At 43.1% G+C, this 21,516-nt stretch overlaps 1 protein-coding gene across 2 annotated transcripts in view; it reads right to left on the bottom strand.

Annotated features, from left to right (window-relative positions):
• The window catches only part of SPECC1 (sperm antigen with calponin homology and coiled-coil domains 1), a 247,101-nt gene that overhangs the window by 84,159 nt on the left and 141,426 nt on the right, over positions 1-21,516 (bottom strand). For both annotated transcript variants that reach the window (XM_081110787.1, XM_081110788.1), the window contains one exon: positions 2,687-2,894. In XM_081110787.1, the coding sequence (XP_080966913.1) occupies positions 2,687-2,894 (208 nt within the window). The remainder of the gene's footprint in view (positions 1-2,686; positions 2,895-21,516) is intronic.

Genomic DNA, 21,516 nt, shown 5'->3' with positions numbered 1-21,516 from the left:
CCATTCCCTTCTGGCCTGTAGAGTTTGTGATGAGAAATCAGCTGACAGCCTTATGGGAAGCTCCTTTGTAGAATTGCTTTTCTCTTGCTGCCTTTAAGATTCTCTGTCTTTAATTTTTTTTTAAAATATACTTTATTGATTTTTTACAGAGAGGAAGGGAGTGAGATAGAGAGCTAGAAACATCGATGAGAGAGAAACATCGATCAGCTGCCTCCTGCACATCTCCTACTGAGGATGTCCCTGCAACCCAGGTAAATGCCCTTGACCGGAATCGAACCTGGGACCTTTCAGTCCACAGGCCGACGCTGTAGCCACTGAGCCAAACCAGTTTTGGCACTGTCTTTAATTTTTGACATTTTAATTATGATGTGTCTTGGCGTGGGCCTGTTCAGGTTCTTCTTGCTTGGGACTCGCTGTGCCTCCTGAACTTGTGTGACTTTTTCCTTCACCAGGTTAGGGAAACTGTCTGCCATTATTTCTTCAAACATGTTCTCTATCCCTTGTTCGCTTTCTTCCTGGTACACTTATTATGTGAATATTGTTGTTTCATACTGCCCCACTGCTCCCTTAAGGTGTCCTACTGTTTTTTAATTGATTTTCCTTTCTGGGTCTCTGAGTGGTTTTTTTCTACCCTGTCTTCTAATTCACTGATCCAATTCTTGGCTTCTCCTAATCTACTGTATATTCCTTCCACTGTGTTCCTTATTGGTGCTATGTCATTCTTCATAGTTACTATATTTTTTTCTCATGCTGTTGAGCCTCTTTATCATCATTATGCTAAACTGTATGTCTGATAATTTTCTTATCTCCATTTCATTTAGCTCTTCTTCTGGAGAATTCTCTTGTTCTTTCATTTCAGGCTTCTTTTTCTGGCGGCCTGCTTGGGTTTGTGTCTGTGTATTAAGTAGATCTACTATGGCTTCTAATCTCTAGTACAGGACAATGTCAGACTCTGTGATTGACCCTGAGTACCCTGTTTGTAGCTATTAGCAATCCATAGCTTGTGGCTCCCTCTGCTGGGACTGGGTGCCTTTGGAAAAGACCAAGATGTGCACCAAGGTCTGCTTTTGCTAGCCCCAGGCCCAGAAGGGAGCTATTTATGTTTTATACAATAACTTTGTTTTGCCAGTGTCTTTGTTTAAAAAAAGCCCCTCCCATCAATGCTGGACACCTGCTTGCCCACATAACCCTTTTCCTGCATAACAGGTATTTTTAAAAATTTCCCATAGCCTCCCGATCTGCAGAGCCTGCCGCACCTGCAAGTTTTTAACTTTTCTCACTCACTGTGTTGCCCTTGAGCCATGCAAGCCTGCCAGCACCCACTGAGAAGAGTTTAGCCCTTTCCTGATCCTGGAAAACGTGATTACAAATTTGTCTGCTTTTTGCTTTACAGTAATGCTGTCCACTATGTTTTTTGTGTGTGGTTTTTAATTGGCTGTTACCGCATGAAGCTACAAATTTGGCGTTTTTCCACAGCTTCATCAAACACCACAGACTTTACTTTTAGCACCTTCTGGAGCAATCTCCTGTGCAGATTGGTGAACTTCCTCTAAGTTTTGGTTAACATTGAATGACTCAATGAACACTGCTGATTTGCTAAGATTGAATTCACACCCAAGAGCACTAGAATCGGGTTTCAACAAAGCTGGCCTAACACACCTGTTTTCTCCACAAGATGCATCACAGCTTTTCTGCACCTTGGGACACTACACAGCATTTGGGGACTACACTTGGGGTTCATTTCAAACAGTGAAATCACCAACAAAAAGCACAAAAATGCAAAAATCATGGCACTAAGTAAACCATGAAAAAGACTTGTTTACAGTGGGAGAGGTGAAGTGAGAAGCTGCCACCAAGTTCAACCTGAGCTGGGGTGCACTTTGGGAGACTCAAATTTTTCACTGCCCTGCTCACGTCTGCAAATGACCGTGGAGGTGTTGCGAACTCTGATTTTGAAGTTACAAATAACTTTTGGCAAGTGGGTGAACTCACAAATATGGATTCCATGAAAGATCAGTTTGACCTATGCCATTTTTAGCAATGGTTAGTGTCACTAAAAGATCTATGCATTAATTCTTTTGTTACAAAAGCAAAACACATGCAATGAGATCATTTGATAAGACTTAATCTGGACAAAGCAGGCAATATTTGACTGATCACTTTTAAACATGTCTTTCCCTATTCAAAGCAGACAATGACTTTGTAAATAAGCCATATACTAGTGCCTCTTCAGTGACAAAATGGCCACCTTTTCAGTTATTTGTTATCCTACTATCAATAGGACACATGCTGAAATTGTTTTCTGACACCAAGAGCACACACTGTTCAGATGCTCTAACCATCTGTCACCCATCTTTTTAGCCATCAATCCTGAAAGAGGACACATTGCTATGCCTGACGAGTGTATTCAGCAGTGTGGCTCACGCACGGTATACCTAACACCCCACACTGTTGACTCACGTACAACCATCTTTTCTTCTACATCACCCAGTTTTCAACTTAGTTTAAGAGATTAATTATTCTGTCTTTTTAATTGCCATTCTTCTTAGGAGATTATAGAACATTCAAAAGAAAGGCTTTTCATAAACATTCCTACATACCATCTCCCAGTTACCCACTGCTGCTGGTTTCTTTTATATCCTATCCACTCCTGATTGACATTTCATCAGGGCTTGATTTCACTTACTCTCTAGCTCACTGATGAGCTGATTATTATGTAACTTGACAGCTCGATGCTGTTCCACCTGATCTTCTAATTCAAATATGGTTTCCTTCATGTCTTTAATCTCTGCATCACTCTCTGACGCTTTCTCTTGTAGTTTTAGGCTGGTTCTGCTCAGCTGTTCTGCTTGATGGTCACATATCTCCTTCAAGTAAGAATAATCCTTCTCCACCTAAAAGAAAAGGAAAGTTCCCTGGTCAATGTAACAGGACAAAGTTCTCCACACATTAGCAGCAGGCTCCTCAACACAACAGCAGAGAAAGCGCTTGGCACATGCCACACCTGGCAGCACAGACACGGCCAAGGCTATAAATACGCAAGAGAAATGTGATACCTACACAAGGACAAATGGGGGGATTCTGTACCCCTTTCATAAAGAAAGCTGCGCATACTCAGATATCCTCCTTTCAGGCATCTGGGTAAAGCAGCGTTTCACACTGGGAGGGTGGGGAGGCTGCCTTACCTCACATCTGCTGTGGAGCAGCGCCGCCTGCTGGGAAGCCAGGAACAGCACCCTAAATCGTGACATCCCCAAATCTCTTTCACCATCAAATACTTGTGGCTACAGTGGTTTCTCTTAGAGTTATATAACATTAATGTCACAGAGAACACCAGTTGAAGGCACAGAACATAGAAATGTGCAGCACCAGACAAAGAAAAGTGGCACAGCACAGAAACTCATTTTACCTTTAACATTTTTAATCATTAAACATTTAAAATGTGCAGAAAAGCACCAAAAGTGATGAGATAACCAAACAGACTTAACAATGGTGAAATTCTGCCAACATTTATTAAATCTTTTTACTTTAATAAGATTTGTTAAGACCTCAACTTTCTCCCACCCTAGAGAGCAATATGCATTATTCTAAAATTGGTGTGTGGTCATTCCTTCCGTGGTTTTTATACATAAAATTTTTACACAGATGATGTTATAGTATACTATACTTTTACAGCTGGACAGCTGCTGCCTGCTCACAGGAGACCTACTAGCCCCATCCTCATGACCACCAGTGGCCCCCCACTGCCAAGCGTGCCATGCAGGGAGTCAGCTGGCTGTGGCCAGCTTGGGCCCTCGAAGTAGACTATCTTGAAGGCCCTCAAAGAGGGAGAGACTGAGCTGTGTGGCTCTAGGGAGAATACACCTTCCCTCGCAGCCCTCCCAGCACCACCATTCCTGTGCACAGCCCTCTCTCCATGCGGCCAAATCTTGGTCTCTTTGGGCCTGATGAGCTCTGATGGCCCCACCCTGAGGACTCCCTGAGGCCTGTCCCACCACGAAGGTTGGCAGGCATCTGGTGGGTGGAGGCTGGTATGGTATAACCCAGAGACTTTTTCTGAGTTGCCTCAGTCCCAGCACTGATACTAAGTTCAAATCTATTTCAATCAATGAAAACCATTCGCCCCTACCTAGTGACTCACCAAGAACATACCTCATGCAACTCATGTACCACCAGAAGCTCTTTCAGTGACTGAGCTTGAGCCTAACAGGCAGCCGGCAAAGGAAGGCAGATCTCAGGGTGCCTTGGACCTTTCGTTGACCTGTCCCCAGGCTCGCCGCTGGCGGAAGCCGGCCTTGGTGTGTAATTGCCCCTCCCATGTACAACCAGGCCCAGCAGAGGCAGCCACAAACTGGATTGCTCTGTAGCTCAAAACAAGTACTCGGGGCTAGTCACAGGCAGCACCTGACATTGACCTTCACTGGAGTCCTTCCTAAGAGGCCCCAGAACCAATATACCCAGTGTTGGGATTCAGACAACATCAGAACACAATGCAATTAGCTGCATAAACAGCACGTCCAAAAAGGGATCTCAGCAGGTACCAGACTCTGCTGGGGCAAATTCTACATCACCAGGTCAGCCCCCGCACAGCAGCTTGTACACTGTAGTCTGTGAGAATCCTAATAGTTAGCCAGCCTAGAATCAACACCACCCATGGATGGGCCAACAGCAATCAAGACTCAACTACAAAAGAAACATTCCTGGAGCACCCAGCTTAGGTGATGAGAGAGACTGCGGCAGAGTCCCATGGACACCTATTACCTAAGGCCCCAACCCAAGACTGAGAGGCATAGCAGATCTACCTAATACACAGAAACAATTACAGAAAGGCAGCCAAAATGGGAAGACAAAGAAACATGCCCCAAATGAAAAAAAACACACAGGATAAGTCCCTAGAAAAATAACTAAATGAAATGGAGATAAGCAATCTACCAGATATAGACTTACATCAATGGCTATAAGGATGCTCAAGGAACTTAGGGGAAGAATGGATGAGCTAACTAAGAACATAAAATGATAGTAAACATAAAAAAAGACATAGAAACCATAAAAAAGAACCTGGCAGAAATGAAGAATATAACAGAAGGAATCAACAGCAGATTAGATGAAGCAGAGTATTGAATCAGCAATTTGTAAGACAAGGTAGCAAAAAACACCCAATCAAAACAATAAAAGAAAAACAAAATTTTAATAAGGATAGTTTAAGAGACTTCTGGGACAACATGAAGTGTAACAACATCCACATCATAGGTACCACCACAAGAAGAAGAGAGCAAGGGATTGAAAACCTATTTGAAGAAATAATGGCTAAAAACTGCCCTAACCTGGTAAAGGAAAAAGACACACAAGTTCAGGACGCACATAGAGTCCCAAACAAGATAAATCCCAAAAGGCCCACACCAAGAAACATCATAATTACAATGGCGAAAGAGAGAATCCTAAAAGCAGCAACAGAAAGGTGGTTAGTTAATTACCTACAAGGGAGCTCCCATAAGACTATGAGCAGATTTTTTAACAGAAACTCTTCAGATCATAAGGATGTGGTAAGAAATATTCAAAGTGATGAAAAGCAAGGACCTACAACTAAGATTACTCTACCCAGCAAAGCTATCATTTAGAATCAAAGGACAGATAAAGAGCGTCCTAGACAAGAAAAAGCTTAAGGAGTTCATCACCACCAAACCAGTATTATATGGATATTAAAGGGTCTTCTTTAAGAACAAGAAAGAAGAAGAAAAAAGAGAAACATAGTTATAAAGAATAAAACAGCAATAAATATGAACCTAATACTAATTGCTTTAAATATAAATGGATTAAATGCTCCAATCAAATCCAGGGTAGCTGACTGGATAACAAAACAGACCAATATACACTGAGTAGCCAAATTATTATGATGACCTGATGTTTGTAGGCAAATTAGCTATAATTTTGCGCTGAAGTTGCTAGAGGGCCAGACCATTATAAATAGGGAAACAGGTTGTTTACCACAACCGTAGAAGTGATTTTTTTCTGACGATATGAGTAAACAACGTGATTTAACAGCCTTTGAATGTTAATATATATATACTGAGTGGCCAGATTATTATGACCACCTGACATTTGTAGGCAAATTAGCTGTACACTGCATCGTATGGTATATGGAAGTCGAAGGCCTGTTCGAACACCTTTGCTGTCTGCAGTTACCAAGATAAAACGTCTCCAATTCGCACAGGAACACAGGATTGGACAGTCGAGCATTGGAAAAAGTTTCCAGTTGCATCATGCAGATGGCAGAGTGAGAATTTGGTGGAAACACATGAAAGCATGCACCCCACATGCATGAGTACAACCCCTTCAAGCTGGTGGGGGCAATGTTACGGTTTGGGGCATGTTTTCCTGGCATGATTTGGGCCCTTTAATTCGTGTGGAACAACGTCTGAATAGCACAACATACCTAAGTATCATTGCTGATCAGGTTCATTCTATCATGTTGATGGCGTATCCCAATGGAGATGGCTTCTTCCAACAAGACAATGCGCCATGCCACGGTGCTCGTATTGTGCAGGAGTGGTTTCAAGAACATGAGGGAGACTTTACCTTGCTTAGGTGGCCCCCACAATCACCAGATCTCAATCCAATTGAGCATTTGTGGAAAGAAGTTAAAAGAGCCATCAGGCAGCTGGTTCCACAACCATCAAATCTCACAGAACTGGACAGTGCTATTCATCAGGCATGGTGTCCGATTCCTCGCATCACCTTTCAACATCTCGTGGAGTCAATGCCAAGAAGAATCGCCGCAGTATTGAAGGCAAAATGTGGCCCAACGAAGTACTGATGGGTTGGTCATAATAATCTGGCCACCCAGTGCGTGTGTATGTATGTATGTATATATATATCTCCATCCATCCCACGTTCAAAGGCTGTTAAATCGCATTGTTTACCCATATCTTCTGAAAAAAAAATCAATTCTGTCGTGTTACTCAACCTGCTTCCCTATTTATAATGGTCTGGCCCTCTAGCAACTTCAGCGCGAAATTATAGCTAATTTGCCTACAAACGTCAAGTGGTCATAATAATCTGGCCACTCAGTGTATATGCTATCTATAAGAGACTCACCCCCCAAAAAAGATTAACACAGATTGAAAGTAAAGAGATGGGAAAAGATACTTGATGCAAATGGAAATGAAAAAAAATCCTGTAGTAGCAATAACATCAGACAAAACAGACTTTAAAACAAAGGCTGTAATAAGAGACAAAGAAGGACATTACATAATGACAAAGGGATCAATCCAACAACAGGATATAACCTTTGTAAACATTTATACACCCAACATACAAGCATCTAAATAGATAAAATAAATCTTAATAAACATAAAGGGATAGAGTGACAGTAATATCATAGTAGGGGATTTTAATAACCTACTGACATTAATGGATAGATTGATGTCACACGAAAAAAATCAACCAGGAAATAGCTGCCTTACACAATACACTAGACCAGATGATATTTTCAGAGCATTTCATCCCAAAGCAGCAGTACATACACATTCTTTTCAAGTGCACGTGTAATATTTTCCAGGAGAGACCATGTATTAGGCCACAAAACAAGTCTCAATAAATTTAAGAAGAATGAAATCATATCGAGCATCTTCTCCAACCACAGTGGTATGAAATTAGAAATCAATTACAGTAAACCCTCGATTCTGTGGACCTCAATTTAACGGACTTTGGATTTAGCAGACAAAATTTCCAGTCCATATGTCATATGTGAAAATTAACTCTATATTCATTTTAAAATGGTTTTAAACCACGATTTGCTTATAATCAAATTAACAGGTTATTTTTTGTTATTAATTCACTGTTATTTTTCATGTTTTAGCGAATAGGCCATATGTTGGAAAAAACTAGTAATTTCACTGACATAAATATTACATAATCTACAACTACAGTCTACATATTTAAATCCAAGAGTTACCACTTGTAAACAATGTTTGGTGAATGATTAACATGTGAACATACCGCATCATGCACTATGAAAATTGGTTCTGTTGACACGTGGCATTATTTTCTGCAGCAGTTTTAACATGTGCTGGCCATGTTCTGATGTGTGCTAAGCCACACCCCAGCTGTGGGCATTTGTTTACTTGCAGTGACTGATGAATGCACACATTTACTAGACCTATTCAGTATAAATTTAAAATTACAGTAATATAGAAAACTTTTCTGTGAAACTAAATACATATTTGATTTTAATTACACAAATGTGTTTGCATAAGTAAAAACAGGTAAATAAACTAATTTGCCAATTTTTAACATACACATTTGGAAAACTAACTTTATTATATCACAGACTTTTGGTTTTAACAGACACCTCCTCGCTAGAATTAGCCTTTTTATCAAGGTTTTACTATACCAAAGAAACAAAACAAAACAAAACAAAAAAACCACAAATACATGGAGGCTAAATAACATGTTACTAAACAATAGATGGGTAAACAAGGAGATAAAGGAAAAAATAAACAAAAAAAACCTTGAGACAAATGAAAAAGAAAACATAACAACACAAGATCTATGGGACACAGAGAATGCAGTCCTAAGAGAAAAATTCACAGCAATACAGGCCAACTTCAAGAAACAAAAACAATCTCAAATAAATAATCTAACCTTATACCAAAGGGAACTAGAAAAAAAACAACAAAGCCCAAAGTGAATAGAATGAAGGAAATAATATATATCAGAGAGAAAGTAAACAAAATGGAGTCTAACACACAATTCAAAAGATCAGTGACATCATGAGCTGGTTCTGTGAAAAGAAATAAAATTCATATACCTTTAACCAGACTCATCAAGAAAAAAAGAGGACCCAAATAAGTAAAATCAAAAATGAAAGAGATGCCCTCGCCAATCTGGCTCAGTAGATAGAGCATTGGCTTGTGAAACACAGGGTCCCAGGTTCAATTCCGGTCAAGGGCACACACCTTGGCTGTAGACTCCTCCCTGGCCTGGGTCATGGTCGGGGCACATGCAGGAGGCAACCAATCGATGTGTTTCTCTCACACTGGTGTTTCTCTCTGTCTTTCCCTCTCTCTTCTACTCTCTCTAAAAAAAAATCAATGAAAAAATATCCTCGGGTGAGGATTAAAAAAAAAAAAAGGAAGACAACTGACACTTTAGAAATACAATTAATAAGAAATTACTGCCGAAACCGGTTTGGCTCAGTGGATAGAGCGTCGGCCTGCAGACTGAGGGGTCCCGGGTTCGATTCCGGTCAAGGGCATGTACCTCGGTTGCGGGCACATCCCCAGTGGGAGATGTGCAGGAGGCGGCTGATCGATGTTTCTCTCCCATCGATGTTTCTAACTCTCTATCTCTCTCCTTCCTCTCTGTGAAAAATCAATAAAATATATTTAAAAAAAAAAAAGAAATTACTATGGACAATTATATGCCAACAAATTAGAACAATCTGGAAGAAATGAATAAATTCCTAGAAACATACAAACTTTCAAAACTGAATCAAGAAGAAACAAAAAATCTGAACAGAACAATTATCTATATATATAAAAAGCTAGTGACCAACGCCATCAAGACCATAATGATCTAACAACCAGTTGCTATGACACCCACTGTGGCCAGTGAACCAGCCTGATCCGGGCCAATCGCCCCCAACACCCCGATCAGGATGGGGCCAGCTGGCCAACCGCCTTGGCGGCAGGAATTTGGGGCCGGGGACCCTGCAGTTGCTCCGTCTCAGTCTCAGGCAGCTGCGTGGGAAAGCTCTCCTTTGGCAGAAGTGGGCCCAGGTTCAGGGCACTGAAGTCAGGGATGGAGTGGGGAGGCTTTCCTGGTGGCCCCAGCAGTCCCCGCGGGCTGCGCACAGCACCTGGGCGTCTGGCCCTGGTCGGAACAGCGGCAGGAATAGGGGCCGCGGGGGGCGGGGGGCAGGGGGCAGCAGCACACAGGAGCCAGGAGGTGCAAGGCCCGACGACGAGGGCTCTTACCCCACCCGCTGGGCCCAGCAGCACCAGCAGGTGGGCCACGATGTGCAGCGAGGTGCTGGGTTGCAGACGGAGGGGAAGTGAGCCAGGAGAGCAAGGCCCTGCTCCAGACAGAGCCCCAAGTAGCTTGGGCAGGGCCGGAGCTGGAAACCCTGGTGGAGTGGACAGGGCTGCAGCCCCACGCCTTTTCGGCCTTGGCCTTGGAATTCAGAGGTCAGTCCCACTTCAAGAGAGAGGAAGTGGCAAGGCCACAGGAGGGATAGGAAATGTGGCCATCTTTGGGAAACACAGCTGCCACATATAATCTTTGGTCTCGATTCTACAGAAGAGGAAGGTGAGACTCAAAGAAGGGAGCCTCCGCAACACCTCCCCCACTTCTCAGACCTGACCCTATGCAGCATTGTTTTCGTTGAAAATAGAGGATCCCTTGCCCTGACTGATTTGGCTCAGTGGATAGAGCATTGGCCTGCGGACTCAGGGGTCCCGGGTTCGATTCCCGTCAAGGGCATGTACCTCGGTTGCGGGCACATCCCCAGTAGGGGGTGTGCAGGAGGCAGCTGATCCATGTTTCTCTCTCATCAATGTTTCTAACTCTCTATCCCTCTCCCTTCCTCTCTGTAAAAAAATCAATAAAATATATATTAAAAAAAAAAAAAAAGAAAGAAAATAGAGGATCGCGCCGAAACCGGTTTGGCTCAGTGGATAGAGCGTCGGCCTGCGGACTAAAGGGTCCCGGGTTTGATTCCGGTCAAGGGCATGTACCTGGGTTGCGGGCACATCCCCAGTGGGGGGTGTGCAGGAGGCAGCTGATTGATGTTTCTCTCTCATCGATGTTTCTGACTCTCTATCTCTCTCCCTTTCTCTCTGTAAAAAATCAATAAAATATATTTAAAAAAAAGAAAACAGAGGATCCAAAATGTTTTAGATCTTTGCTATTTTAGGCAGGAAAGAATTTGGCACAGGGAACTGGTGCTTGGGAAATCGTCGGAAGGCTGGAGGAGTGGGTACTAGGCTGCGCTCCCAGGAAAGACTCCCTGCCCAGCGGGAGGAGCTGCCCCTTCAGCCACAACTGAATTCTAGGACACTCTGCACAGCTGTGACCCGGGAATCAGGAAACTGCTGCCCTGCAAGTGTCACTGGGCACTGCCTCTGCCACAACTGCCTGCGCACAGCCTGGATTCTACTGCAGAAAACCTCCACATCTCTGCAAACATGATCACCAGCAGCAAACAGCCCAAACTGCGGGAAGATGCCTCTGCTCCACTTCTGCCTTCAAAATATTGTGCAAGCACATCCAATCGGCAGAAACGAATTCACATCCAGAAACCTAGCTGCAAAGGAGTTTGGGCAATTTCAGACTTTTGTCTAGGAGATCTTGCCAATGTACCTCATGTGCCTGGTATTGATAAAAATGGGGCCCGGCTGGTGGGGTTCAGTGGTTGAGCATCAATCTATGAACCAGGAGGTCACGATATGATTCCTGGTCAAATTTTGGGCTTGATCCTCAGTAGGGGTGTGCAGGAGGCAGCTGATCAACAATCCTCATCATTGATGTTTCTATCTATCTCTCCTTCTCCCTTCCTCTGAAATCAATAAATATGTTTTTTAAATGGAGTCATGCTGTATATATGTATTATAATGAGTTTTTCACTTCATAGATCACTAATGTCTTTCCTGTTAAAACCATACTTAGAGAACATTATTTACCATTGATTTTAATTGATCTCAGAGAGAAGAAGGTAGAGAGAGAGAAACATTGTTCTGTTGTTTCCTGCACTCACTGGACTGGGTATTAAATCTGCAACCTGGGCATGTGCCCTGACTAGCAATCAATCCACCACTTTTTGGTGTATGGGACGATGCTATGCTGGTACCCTGTCCCCAAATTCCAGCCTCCAGAACTGTGAGGAAAATATATTTCTGTTGTTTAAGCCACAGAAATTTATGATATTTTGTTATGGCTGTCTGAGCTGACTAATCTATACTAATCAAAGGGTAATATGCTAATTAGATCGGGTCAACCAGACATCTTCCAGTTGTCCTTCTGGACAAAGCCACAGTGGTGGGGCCAAGGCAGAGACAGTTAGGGGTGATCAGGCCAGCAGGGGAGCAGTTAGGGGTGATCAGGCCAGCAGGGGAGAGCAGTTAGAGGAAATCAGGCAAGCAGGCAGAATGGTTAGGGGCAATCAGGCAGGCAGGCAGGCTGGTGAGCAGTTAGGAGTCAGCGGTCCAGGACTGTGAGTCTGACATCTCCTGAGGGTGTCCAGGATTGGAGAGGTTGCAGGCTGGGCTGAGGGACAGCCCCCCCACCCCATGCACGAATTTCGTGCACTGGGCCTCTAGTATACTATAAGGCCATAATAATCAAAACAACATGGTACTGGAATAAAAACAGACATACAGATCAACAGAACATAACAGAGAGCCCAGAAATAAATCCACGAATATATGGACAATTAATATATGAGAAAGGAGGCACGAAGATACAAAGACAACCTATTCAATAAGTGGTGTTGGGAAAATTGGACAGATACATAAAATAAAATGAAACTAGACCAGCTTCTTACACCATATACAAGAATGAACTCAAAGGATTTAAGACTTTAATGTAAGGCCTGAAACCATAAAAATCCTGGAAGAAAACATAGGCAGAAAAATCTCCAACATTTCTTGCAGCAATATTTTTTCTGATATATCTCCTCCAGCAAGAGAAATAAAAGGAATAAACAAATGGAACTATATCAAATTTAAAAGAGTTTTGCACAGCAAAGCAACCATCATCAAAGCAAAAGGACAATCTACTTGACTCACTGGCATCTAATAAGAGGTTAATACATAAAATTTATGAAAAAGTCATATAAGTATCCAAAATTTATAAGGACCTAATACAACTCTACACCAAAAACAACAACAACAACAATCCAATTAAGAAATGGGAAGACAACCTGAATAAACACTTCTCCAAAGAGGACATACAGATGGCCAACAGACATATGAAAAGATATTCAACGTCACTAATTGTCAGAGAGATGCAAATTAAAACCACAATGAGATATCACCTCACATCAGAATGGTGATCATCAATAAATCAACAAACAACAAGTGTTAGCAAGGGTGTGAAGAAAAGGGAACCCTCGTGCAATGTTGGTGAGAATATGGATTGGAGCAGCCACTGTGGAAAACAGTATGGATGTTCCAAAAAAAATTCAAAAATGGAACTCCCTAATGACCCATCAATTAACTTCTGGGAACATATCCAAAGAAACCCAAAACTCTAATTCGAAGAATATATGCATCCCTATGTTCATTGCAGTGTTATTTACAATAGCCAAGATCTGGAAGCACCCCAAGTGCCCATCAGTAGATTAGTGGACAAAAAAAACTTGGTGCATTTATGCAACTGAATATTACTCAGCCATAAAAAGAATGAAACCTTACCATTTAGAACTGCATGGATGGACCTGGAAAGCATTATGCTAAGTGAAATAAGCCAGTCAAAGAAAGACTTGATGGCATTTTTATACACCAATAATGAATTCTCAGAAAGAAAAACTAAACAAACAATCCCATTTACCATTGCAAAAAAAAAAAAAAATTAAGATACTTAGGAAGGAGAAACCAAGATGGCGGCATAGGTTAACACCGGAGATTGCTGCCTCGAACAACCACTTCAGAGATATAACTAAAGGACAGAACGGACATCATCCAGAACCACAGGAAGGCTGGCTGAGTGGAAATTCTACAACTAGGAGGAAAGAGAGTATCATACCCAGACTCAGAGGAGGCGCAGTGCTGAAGTGAAATACTCAGGTGCAGAGTGCGCGCGCAGAGCGGGCTGGCGGCGAGGGCGTGGTTGTTGTTTTCAATCGGGAGGGAGTTTCAGACTCTGAGCTCCAGATCCGGGCGAGTCTCTGGGGACCCAAACTCAAACGGGAGAAGCAGGACTGTCTGGCTTCGGTCGGAACTCGAAGGCAGCTTTCTCTCCGAGGTTTGCAGCGGTTGCTGGGACTCTGAGAGGCAGAGCACCTAGGGACGGAACTGAGAGCAGCCATAACTGCTCGCTCCAGCCCGCCCTGTAGATCCCCGGGGACCCACCCCGCCCAAGCCCTGCGCAGAGCCATTTGCCAGATAGCCTCAGGCAAAAGCTAGATTAGCACCGCCCTAGAGATCCAGCACAGAAGCTCTCCCACTGCAGACACAGCTGACTCTCTTAGCCAGTTAGCCTGGAGGTCAAATCACCCCTGGTATTGCCGACAACAATCAAGGCTTAATTACAACAAGACTGCGCACAAAGACCACTACGGGGTGCACCAAGAAAAGATAAAAAAATGCGGAGACAAAGAAACAGGACGCAAATGTCAGAAATGGAAGATATAGAGCTCAAAACCACACTTTTAAGGTCTCTCAAGAACTGTCTAGAAGCTGCAGATAAACTTAGTAAGGCCCTCGAAAAGACTGGTGAGACCGCCGATAAATTTCTCAAGAAATCTAATGAGACCCTCGATGTTGTGATAAAGAACCAACTAGAAATTAAGCATACACTGACTGAAATAAAGAATATTATACAGACACCCAACAGCAGACCAGAGGAGCGCAAGAATCAAGGCAAAGATTCGAAACGTGAAGAAGCAAAAAACACCCAACTGGAAAAGCAAAATGAAAAAAGAATCCAAAAATACGAAGATAGTGTAAGGAGCCTCTGGGACAGCTTCAAGCATACCAACATCAGAATTATAGGGGTGCCAGAAGATGAGAGAGAGCAAGATATTGAAAACGTATTTGAAGAAATAATGACAGAAAACTTCCCCTACCTGGTGAAAGAAATAGACTTACAAGTCCAGGAAGCGCAGAGAACCCCAAACAAAAGGAATCCCAAAGAGGACCACACCAAGACACATCATCATTAAAATGCCAAGAGCAAAAGACAAAGAGAGAATCTTAAAAGCAGCAAGAGAAAGAAACCCAGTTACCTACAAGGGAATACCCATACGACTGTCAGCTGATTTCTCAACAGAAACTTTGCAGGCCAGGAGGGAGTGGCAAGAAATATTCAAAGTGATGAATACCAAGAACCTACAACCAAGATTACTTTATCCAGCAAAGCTATCATTCAGAACTGAAGGTCAGATAAAGAGCTTCACAGATAAGGAAAAGCTAAAGGAGTTCATCACCACCAAACCAGGATTATATGAAATGCTGAAAGGTATCCTTTAAGAAGAGGAAGAAGAAGAAAAAGGTAAATATACGAATTATGAACAACAAATATGCACCTATCAACAAGTGAATCTAAGAATCAAGTGAATAAATAATCTGGTGATCATAATAGAATCAGGGACATAGAAAGGGAATGGACTGACTATTCTTGGGGGGGAAAGGGGTGTGGGAGATGCGGGAAGAGACTGGACAAAAATCGTGCACCTATGGATGAGGACAGTGGGTGGGGAGTGAGGGTGGAGGGTGGGGCGGGAACTGGGAGGAGGGGAGTTATGGGGGGCAAAAAGAGGAACAAATGTAATAATCTGAACAATAAAGATTTAATTTAAAAAAAAAGATACTTAGGAAATAAACTTAACTAAGAAGGTAAGTGACTTGTACTCAGAAAACTACAGGACATTGAGAAAAAGATATAGAAGAAGATATAAACAAATGGAAGAATAAACCGTGTTCATGGACTGGTAGAACTAACATCCTTAAAATGTCCATACTACCAAGGCAATCTACAGATTCAATGCAATCCCTATTAAGATACCAACTGCATACTTGGTATATTTGTACGTGCTAGAACAAATACTCCAAAAACTTATATGAAACCGAAAAAGACCCAAATAGCCGCAGCAATCTTGAGAAAGAACAAGGTTGGAGGAATCACAATACCAGATATCAAGTTATACTACAAATCCACTGTAATCAAAACAGCCTGGTACTGGCACAAGAACAGGCATATAGATCAATGGAACATAACAGAGACCCCAGAAATCGACCCAAGACATTACGCTCAATTAATATTTAATAAAGGAGGCAAGAAGTGGAGTCAAGACAGTCTCTTCAGTAAATGGTGTTGGGAAAATTGGACAGATCCGTGGAAAAAATTTTAACTAGACCACCAACTTACACCATACACAAGAATAAACTCAAAATGGATAAAAGATGTAAATATAAGTCATGAAACCATAAAAATCCTAGAAGAAACTATAGGCAGCAAAATCTTAGATCTCTCATAGCAATATGTTTACAGATACATCTCCTAGGACAAAGGAAACTGAGGAGAAAATAAATAAATGTGATTACATCAAAATGAAAAGCTTCTGCACAGCAAAAGAAACCATCAACAAAACGGAAAGGGAGCCCGCTGCATGGGAGAATATATTTGGCAATGATACATCTAATAAAGTGTTAATATTCAAAATATATAAGGAAGTCAAACAACTTAACAAAAGGAAGACAAACAATCCAATTTAAAAATGCACAAAGGACCTAAATAGACACTTCTCCAAAGAGATGGCCAAGAAACATGAAAAAATGCTCAAAGTCACTGATCATCAGCGAGATGCAAATTAAAACGACAATGAGGTGTCACTTCACACCTGTCAGAATGGCTACTATCAGCAAATCAACAAATAACAAGAGCTGGCAAGGATGTGGAGAAAAGGGAACCCTAGTACATTGCTGGTGGGAATGCAGATTGGTGCAGCCATTATGGGAAACAGTATGGAGTTTTCCCAAAAAATTAAATATGGAAGTGCCATTTGGCCCAGTGATCCCACTTCTAGGAATATATCCTAAGAGACCCGAAACACCAATCAGAAAGAATGTATGCACCCCTGTGTTCATGGCAGCACAATTTACAATAGCTAAGACCTGGAAAAAGCCCAGGTACTCATCATTAGATGAGTGAATAAAAAGGCTGTGGTACATTTACACCATGGAATACTATGCAGCAGTAAAAAAGAAGCATCTCCTACCCTTTGAGACAGCATGGCGGGACCTGGAGAGTATCATGCTAAGTAAAATAAGTCAGTCAGAGAAAGACAAGTATCACATGACCTCACTTATATGTGGAATCTAAGTAACAAAATAAACTGACGAAAAATAGATCCACAGACATAGGAGCATAGAACAGACTATGGAATCTCAGAGCGATGGCAGAGGTGGGTGGGTGGGAAGAGGTCAACCAAATACCTTGTATGCATATATGCATAATCCATGGGCACAGCAATAGGGTGGTGAAGGCCTGGGGTGGGGGATGGAGGTGGGTTAGAAGGGGTCTATGGGGGGAAAAAGAGGACATATGTAATAATTTCAACAATAAATATTTAAAAATAAAAAATATTTTTATTGGGCTTTCATTAAAAATAATAATAATATTGTACTAACTGTGTATGGGTCGGGTGGGTACTTGAAATACTGGGGGACCACTCTGTAAAGTATATGATTGTTGAATCAGTATGCTGTACACGGGAAACTAATATAGAATAACAATGAATGTAAACTGTAGTAAAAAAAAAAGCAAGAGTTTGGGGTCAGATCTAACTTGAATTCTAGGCTTTGTCAGTTAATTAGCCTAATAACTTATTCTCAGCCTCAGTTTTCTGAACTGAAAAAAATTAAGATAATGACAGTATCTATATCATGAAATTATAAAATTAAATGATCCAAAGGCTCTAAGAGTGCTTAGCACATATAAAGCACTAAAATATTAGCTGTTATTATTAAAATACTAGAGGCCCGGTGCATGAAATTCGTGCACTTGGAGGGTGTCCCTCAGCCCGGCCTGTGCTCTCTGGCAGTTCGGGAGTCCTCGGGGGGATGTTTGACTGATGGTTTAAGCCCGCTCCCCCTAAGGAAGCTGGCAGTCGGACATCCTTAGCACTGCCACGGAGGCAGGTGAGGCTCCCACCACCACTGATGCACTCACCAGCTGTGAGCCTGGCTCAGGGCTTCTGGCTGAGTGGCACTCCCCTGTTGGAGCACACTGACCACCAGGGGGCAGCTCCTCATTGAGCATCTGCCCCTTGGTGGTCAGTGTGAGTCAGAGCGACTGATCATTCCACAATTCGGTTGATTTGCATATTATCCTTTTATTATATAGGATGATGATAAATATCACTTTTTTAACATATGGATATAATTAAAGCAGCCTCTCTCCTAATTCTGTTGCAAGTTTCTGACATTCATTCATTTATTCAACAAGCATTTATTAAATACCTTATATATGGAAGAAGTCACGATGTTAAAATTATATATAATATGAAAGTAAATAATCTTGGAATGATTGCCTGAGTAACTTTACTATGAGTAAGAATGTGTGTTATTTTTCTCGTGTTTGTTTTTACATCTAACTTGGCTACTCCAAAACTCCTGCTTAATTCCTGGCACTGTTCTGAAGAGATACTGCTGATGGAGAGCCCTGTTTCATTCTGGCCTAAACTTGAACTATTTGTTTTGTAATGCTGCTACGCCAGGGCGAGGAGGATCTGCTAGTTTAGTATACACTTTTGTTATGGAAAAAGAAAAATGGCTATGGACATCGCCAAGAGGGCAAAAATCTGTATCATACTTTGGGAACTCTCTAGGAGACCCTCAGTGCTCACCCAGGAGGGATAAATGCTAGGGTGACGCCAGGCTTCAGAGACAAGTCCCACAGGTTAAAGAAAGAGAATGGTATTCAGGTCTGACTTCACGGAAGGTATTAATATGTGTAAAGAGAAAACTAGGGCCCTCAGAAGGAAAGGGGGTCAGCCAGGGAAACCCAGAAGGGGAGAGGTGACATTGGGTCCATGTGGGAAAGCAGGCCCCACCGCCCCTTATGAGCTACACGGAAGCCCAGGGAATTGGGAGCACAGATTCTGTGATTCTGGTCCTACTAGCAAGCCCACCCTTACTCAAACATCGGATCTCTCACTGTCAAACCCTCAGGTTGAGCTCCCGTCCCTCTTCACCTGGGTTCAAGAGTAGAGCCCTACAAGAGGGGCGATCCAACAGTTGTGCCAACACGTGACTGCCATGTATTCTGGGCCACGTGATGGCACAGCTGACCTAATAAAGGAGGAACGGGCTTTCTGGTTGTAGAGTTGATTCTTCTTAAGCTTTAGCTCCTGCTGCATAGCAGACTTCATGCTGAGGCCTGGGACATTTCCTGGGGCAACTGCCCACCTCGAAGGCTTCCAGGAGAGGAGCCTGCAGGCCTTCCCTAAGCTGCCTCAACGTGCCTTCTCTTGACTTGCGTGGGAGAGCAGGAAAATAGGCTCTGTTTACACGTTTCTTACATGCTTTCTTCCCAGCATGAAGTCATAGGCTGTTTCACCAGGAGCTAACATATGATTGTCAGCCAAATGTACTGGAGAGAATGGGGGGAAGTGTCTCAACTGAAGATAACTGAAATGTTCAGGTTTTCAGCTTAAACAACTCAATCTTAACCAACTTTTCCAATAGTATCCAGTCCATGATTCATAGGGAAGTGATCCCTAAGTTCCCCTCAACTCTACCAAAGGGATTCATCAACACTCTGGACTCCTCTGAGGGGATGGGGACGGGCAAGGGGCTCCACACAAGTGATCCGAGCTAATGCAGACATGTTGGCTGTTCAGGCCATGAGACAATGACCCCACAGAGCTAAAGGCCTCTCTAAAGCAGTGACACTATAGTTGAGACCTAAAGCTTAAGATAGGACCAAGCAAGTGAAGAATGGGGAAGGGGTCAGGGAAGCAAAGAGAGAAGCAAGAACACTTTTGGCAGAGAGAGCCCCCACTTCCTTCATCTGATGCGAGTTAGGACAAGAACTCGGCGTGGCTGGGCCTAGGCGGGGAGGACGGTGGTGCGACCAAGGCTGGATGTGTAAGCAGAAGGCAACACAGGGCTTCGCGCATTGGGTGGAGTGTCTGGTGCAAAGGGGAACTGCTGCAGGCGTTACACACATAGGAGATCTCTGTGAGCACTTTGTGGAGAATGAACAGGGGTGGGGAAGAGTGAACATGTGGAGGGAGTTCTGTCAGAGGCTGAGGCAAATGGCGCTCTTGTCTACCAAAAGCCATTCTCCCTTTTTTCTTACAGAGTATCCCAATTTTGTTAGAGTCAGGATGTGATCTTATGATTTCAAGGAGGGTGGATGGGGGAAGGTGTGCTGTACGTAGAGCTCGGGAAGTATGTCTCAGCTGATGCAATGGTGTGAGCACACTCCACCATGACATGCTTCCTCAGCACACCAAGAAGTAGCAACACCCGCCTGAACGAACTCCTAGAGCCACGTGCACAGTACCCCAGCCTTTCAGCCATTGGTCGCGTATAGCAACATGTCTCCCTCTGATTGGTCCCCTCATGCTATATATACCCCTGTAGTTCCACAATAAAACGGATCTGCGTCACCGAACCTGGTCTCCGGAGTCGTGCATGCAGACGCCCTAGCACGTTGGGGCTCCGTCGTCCTCACCCCCGAGGGACCCCCTGCTTCAGTGTGTGACCCAGTTCTGACCACATATAAAGGGAGTTGCTGCGGGAGCTCCTGCCAAGCCTCCTGCCCGCCAGGGCTGTGAGGATGAGATGCTGAAGATGCTGTGCTCCCTTGGCAGGAAGGCGGAGAGAATTGCAGAGCTGCCAGCCCAGAGTCCTGACATCATGCAGCCCCTGACCACAGCTACCAACTGCCTACCTCTTGGACTTCTGATTACGGGAGCAAAGTGAACGCCGGTTTGCTTAGGCAACTGACACTAGGAGGTTCTTGTGTCTCACAGTCCAAAGCATCACCTGGCATCCTCCTCATAGATCACCTGTATTTAAACCAGGTTCTCAGGTCTCAGCCCTTCAAGAAGTCCTGTTCTGCAGTCATGGCTACAGAATCATCTACTTGCCACCCTTTCTCTCAAATTCTACTCTAGAATTTGTCAGTGGCTACTCTAGTTTGGCCCAATGAGAATAGAAATGTGGAACATTTTACCTACTGACACATAAATCAAAATTCTCCATTAAAAGAGAGATAGTATTTATAAAATATGCAATATATATTTTCTTTTCCTACTAGATGCCCCGTGCACGAATTTGTGCATAGGTGGGGTTCGATCTGGCTGGGGCCAGCTGGGGGAAGGGGATGCTGAAGGTTGGCAAGCTGGCCCTGCCCCCGATCAGGGCCAATCATGGGTGGGGCCAGCCAGGGGAAAGGAGCCATAAGGGGTTGGCTGGCTGGCCCTGCCCCCTGGTCTAACTCCTAGTCGAACTCCTGGTTGAGGGGACAATTTGCATATTAACCTTTTATTATATAGGATATCCATTCATTCACCTAATGACTTCCTTTTCCAAATTCTTACCATCTTTTCATCTGTAAAATTACCATTAAACCACATCCCCAAGTATAAGGAAAAACTATTTCTTTCACGAAGCAACTACCTAACTGGGAAATCCTCATAGTTCTTTAAGCATTTTATGCTGAGATTCAGACACAATAAAGGATGCATGTAGTAAACCTAAACTGTTATAACTTATAGTACGGATCTAGTAGTTCTGACAATTAGGTAATGATCATTTCACCTCTAGTTTTCCCTGACCGCTCACA

The sequence above is a fragment of the Myotis nattereri genome (genome assembly GCF_964212035.1).
Source record: "Myotis nattereri genome assembly, chromosome: 16".
NCBI classification, from domain to species: Eukaryota; Metazoa; Chordata; class Mammalia; order Chiroptera; family Vespertilionidae; genus Myotis; species Myotis nattereri.
The sequence above is the reverse complement of the archived record's forward strand: the minus strand, read 5'-3'. Positions and strand labels throughout refer to the sequence as shown.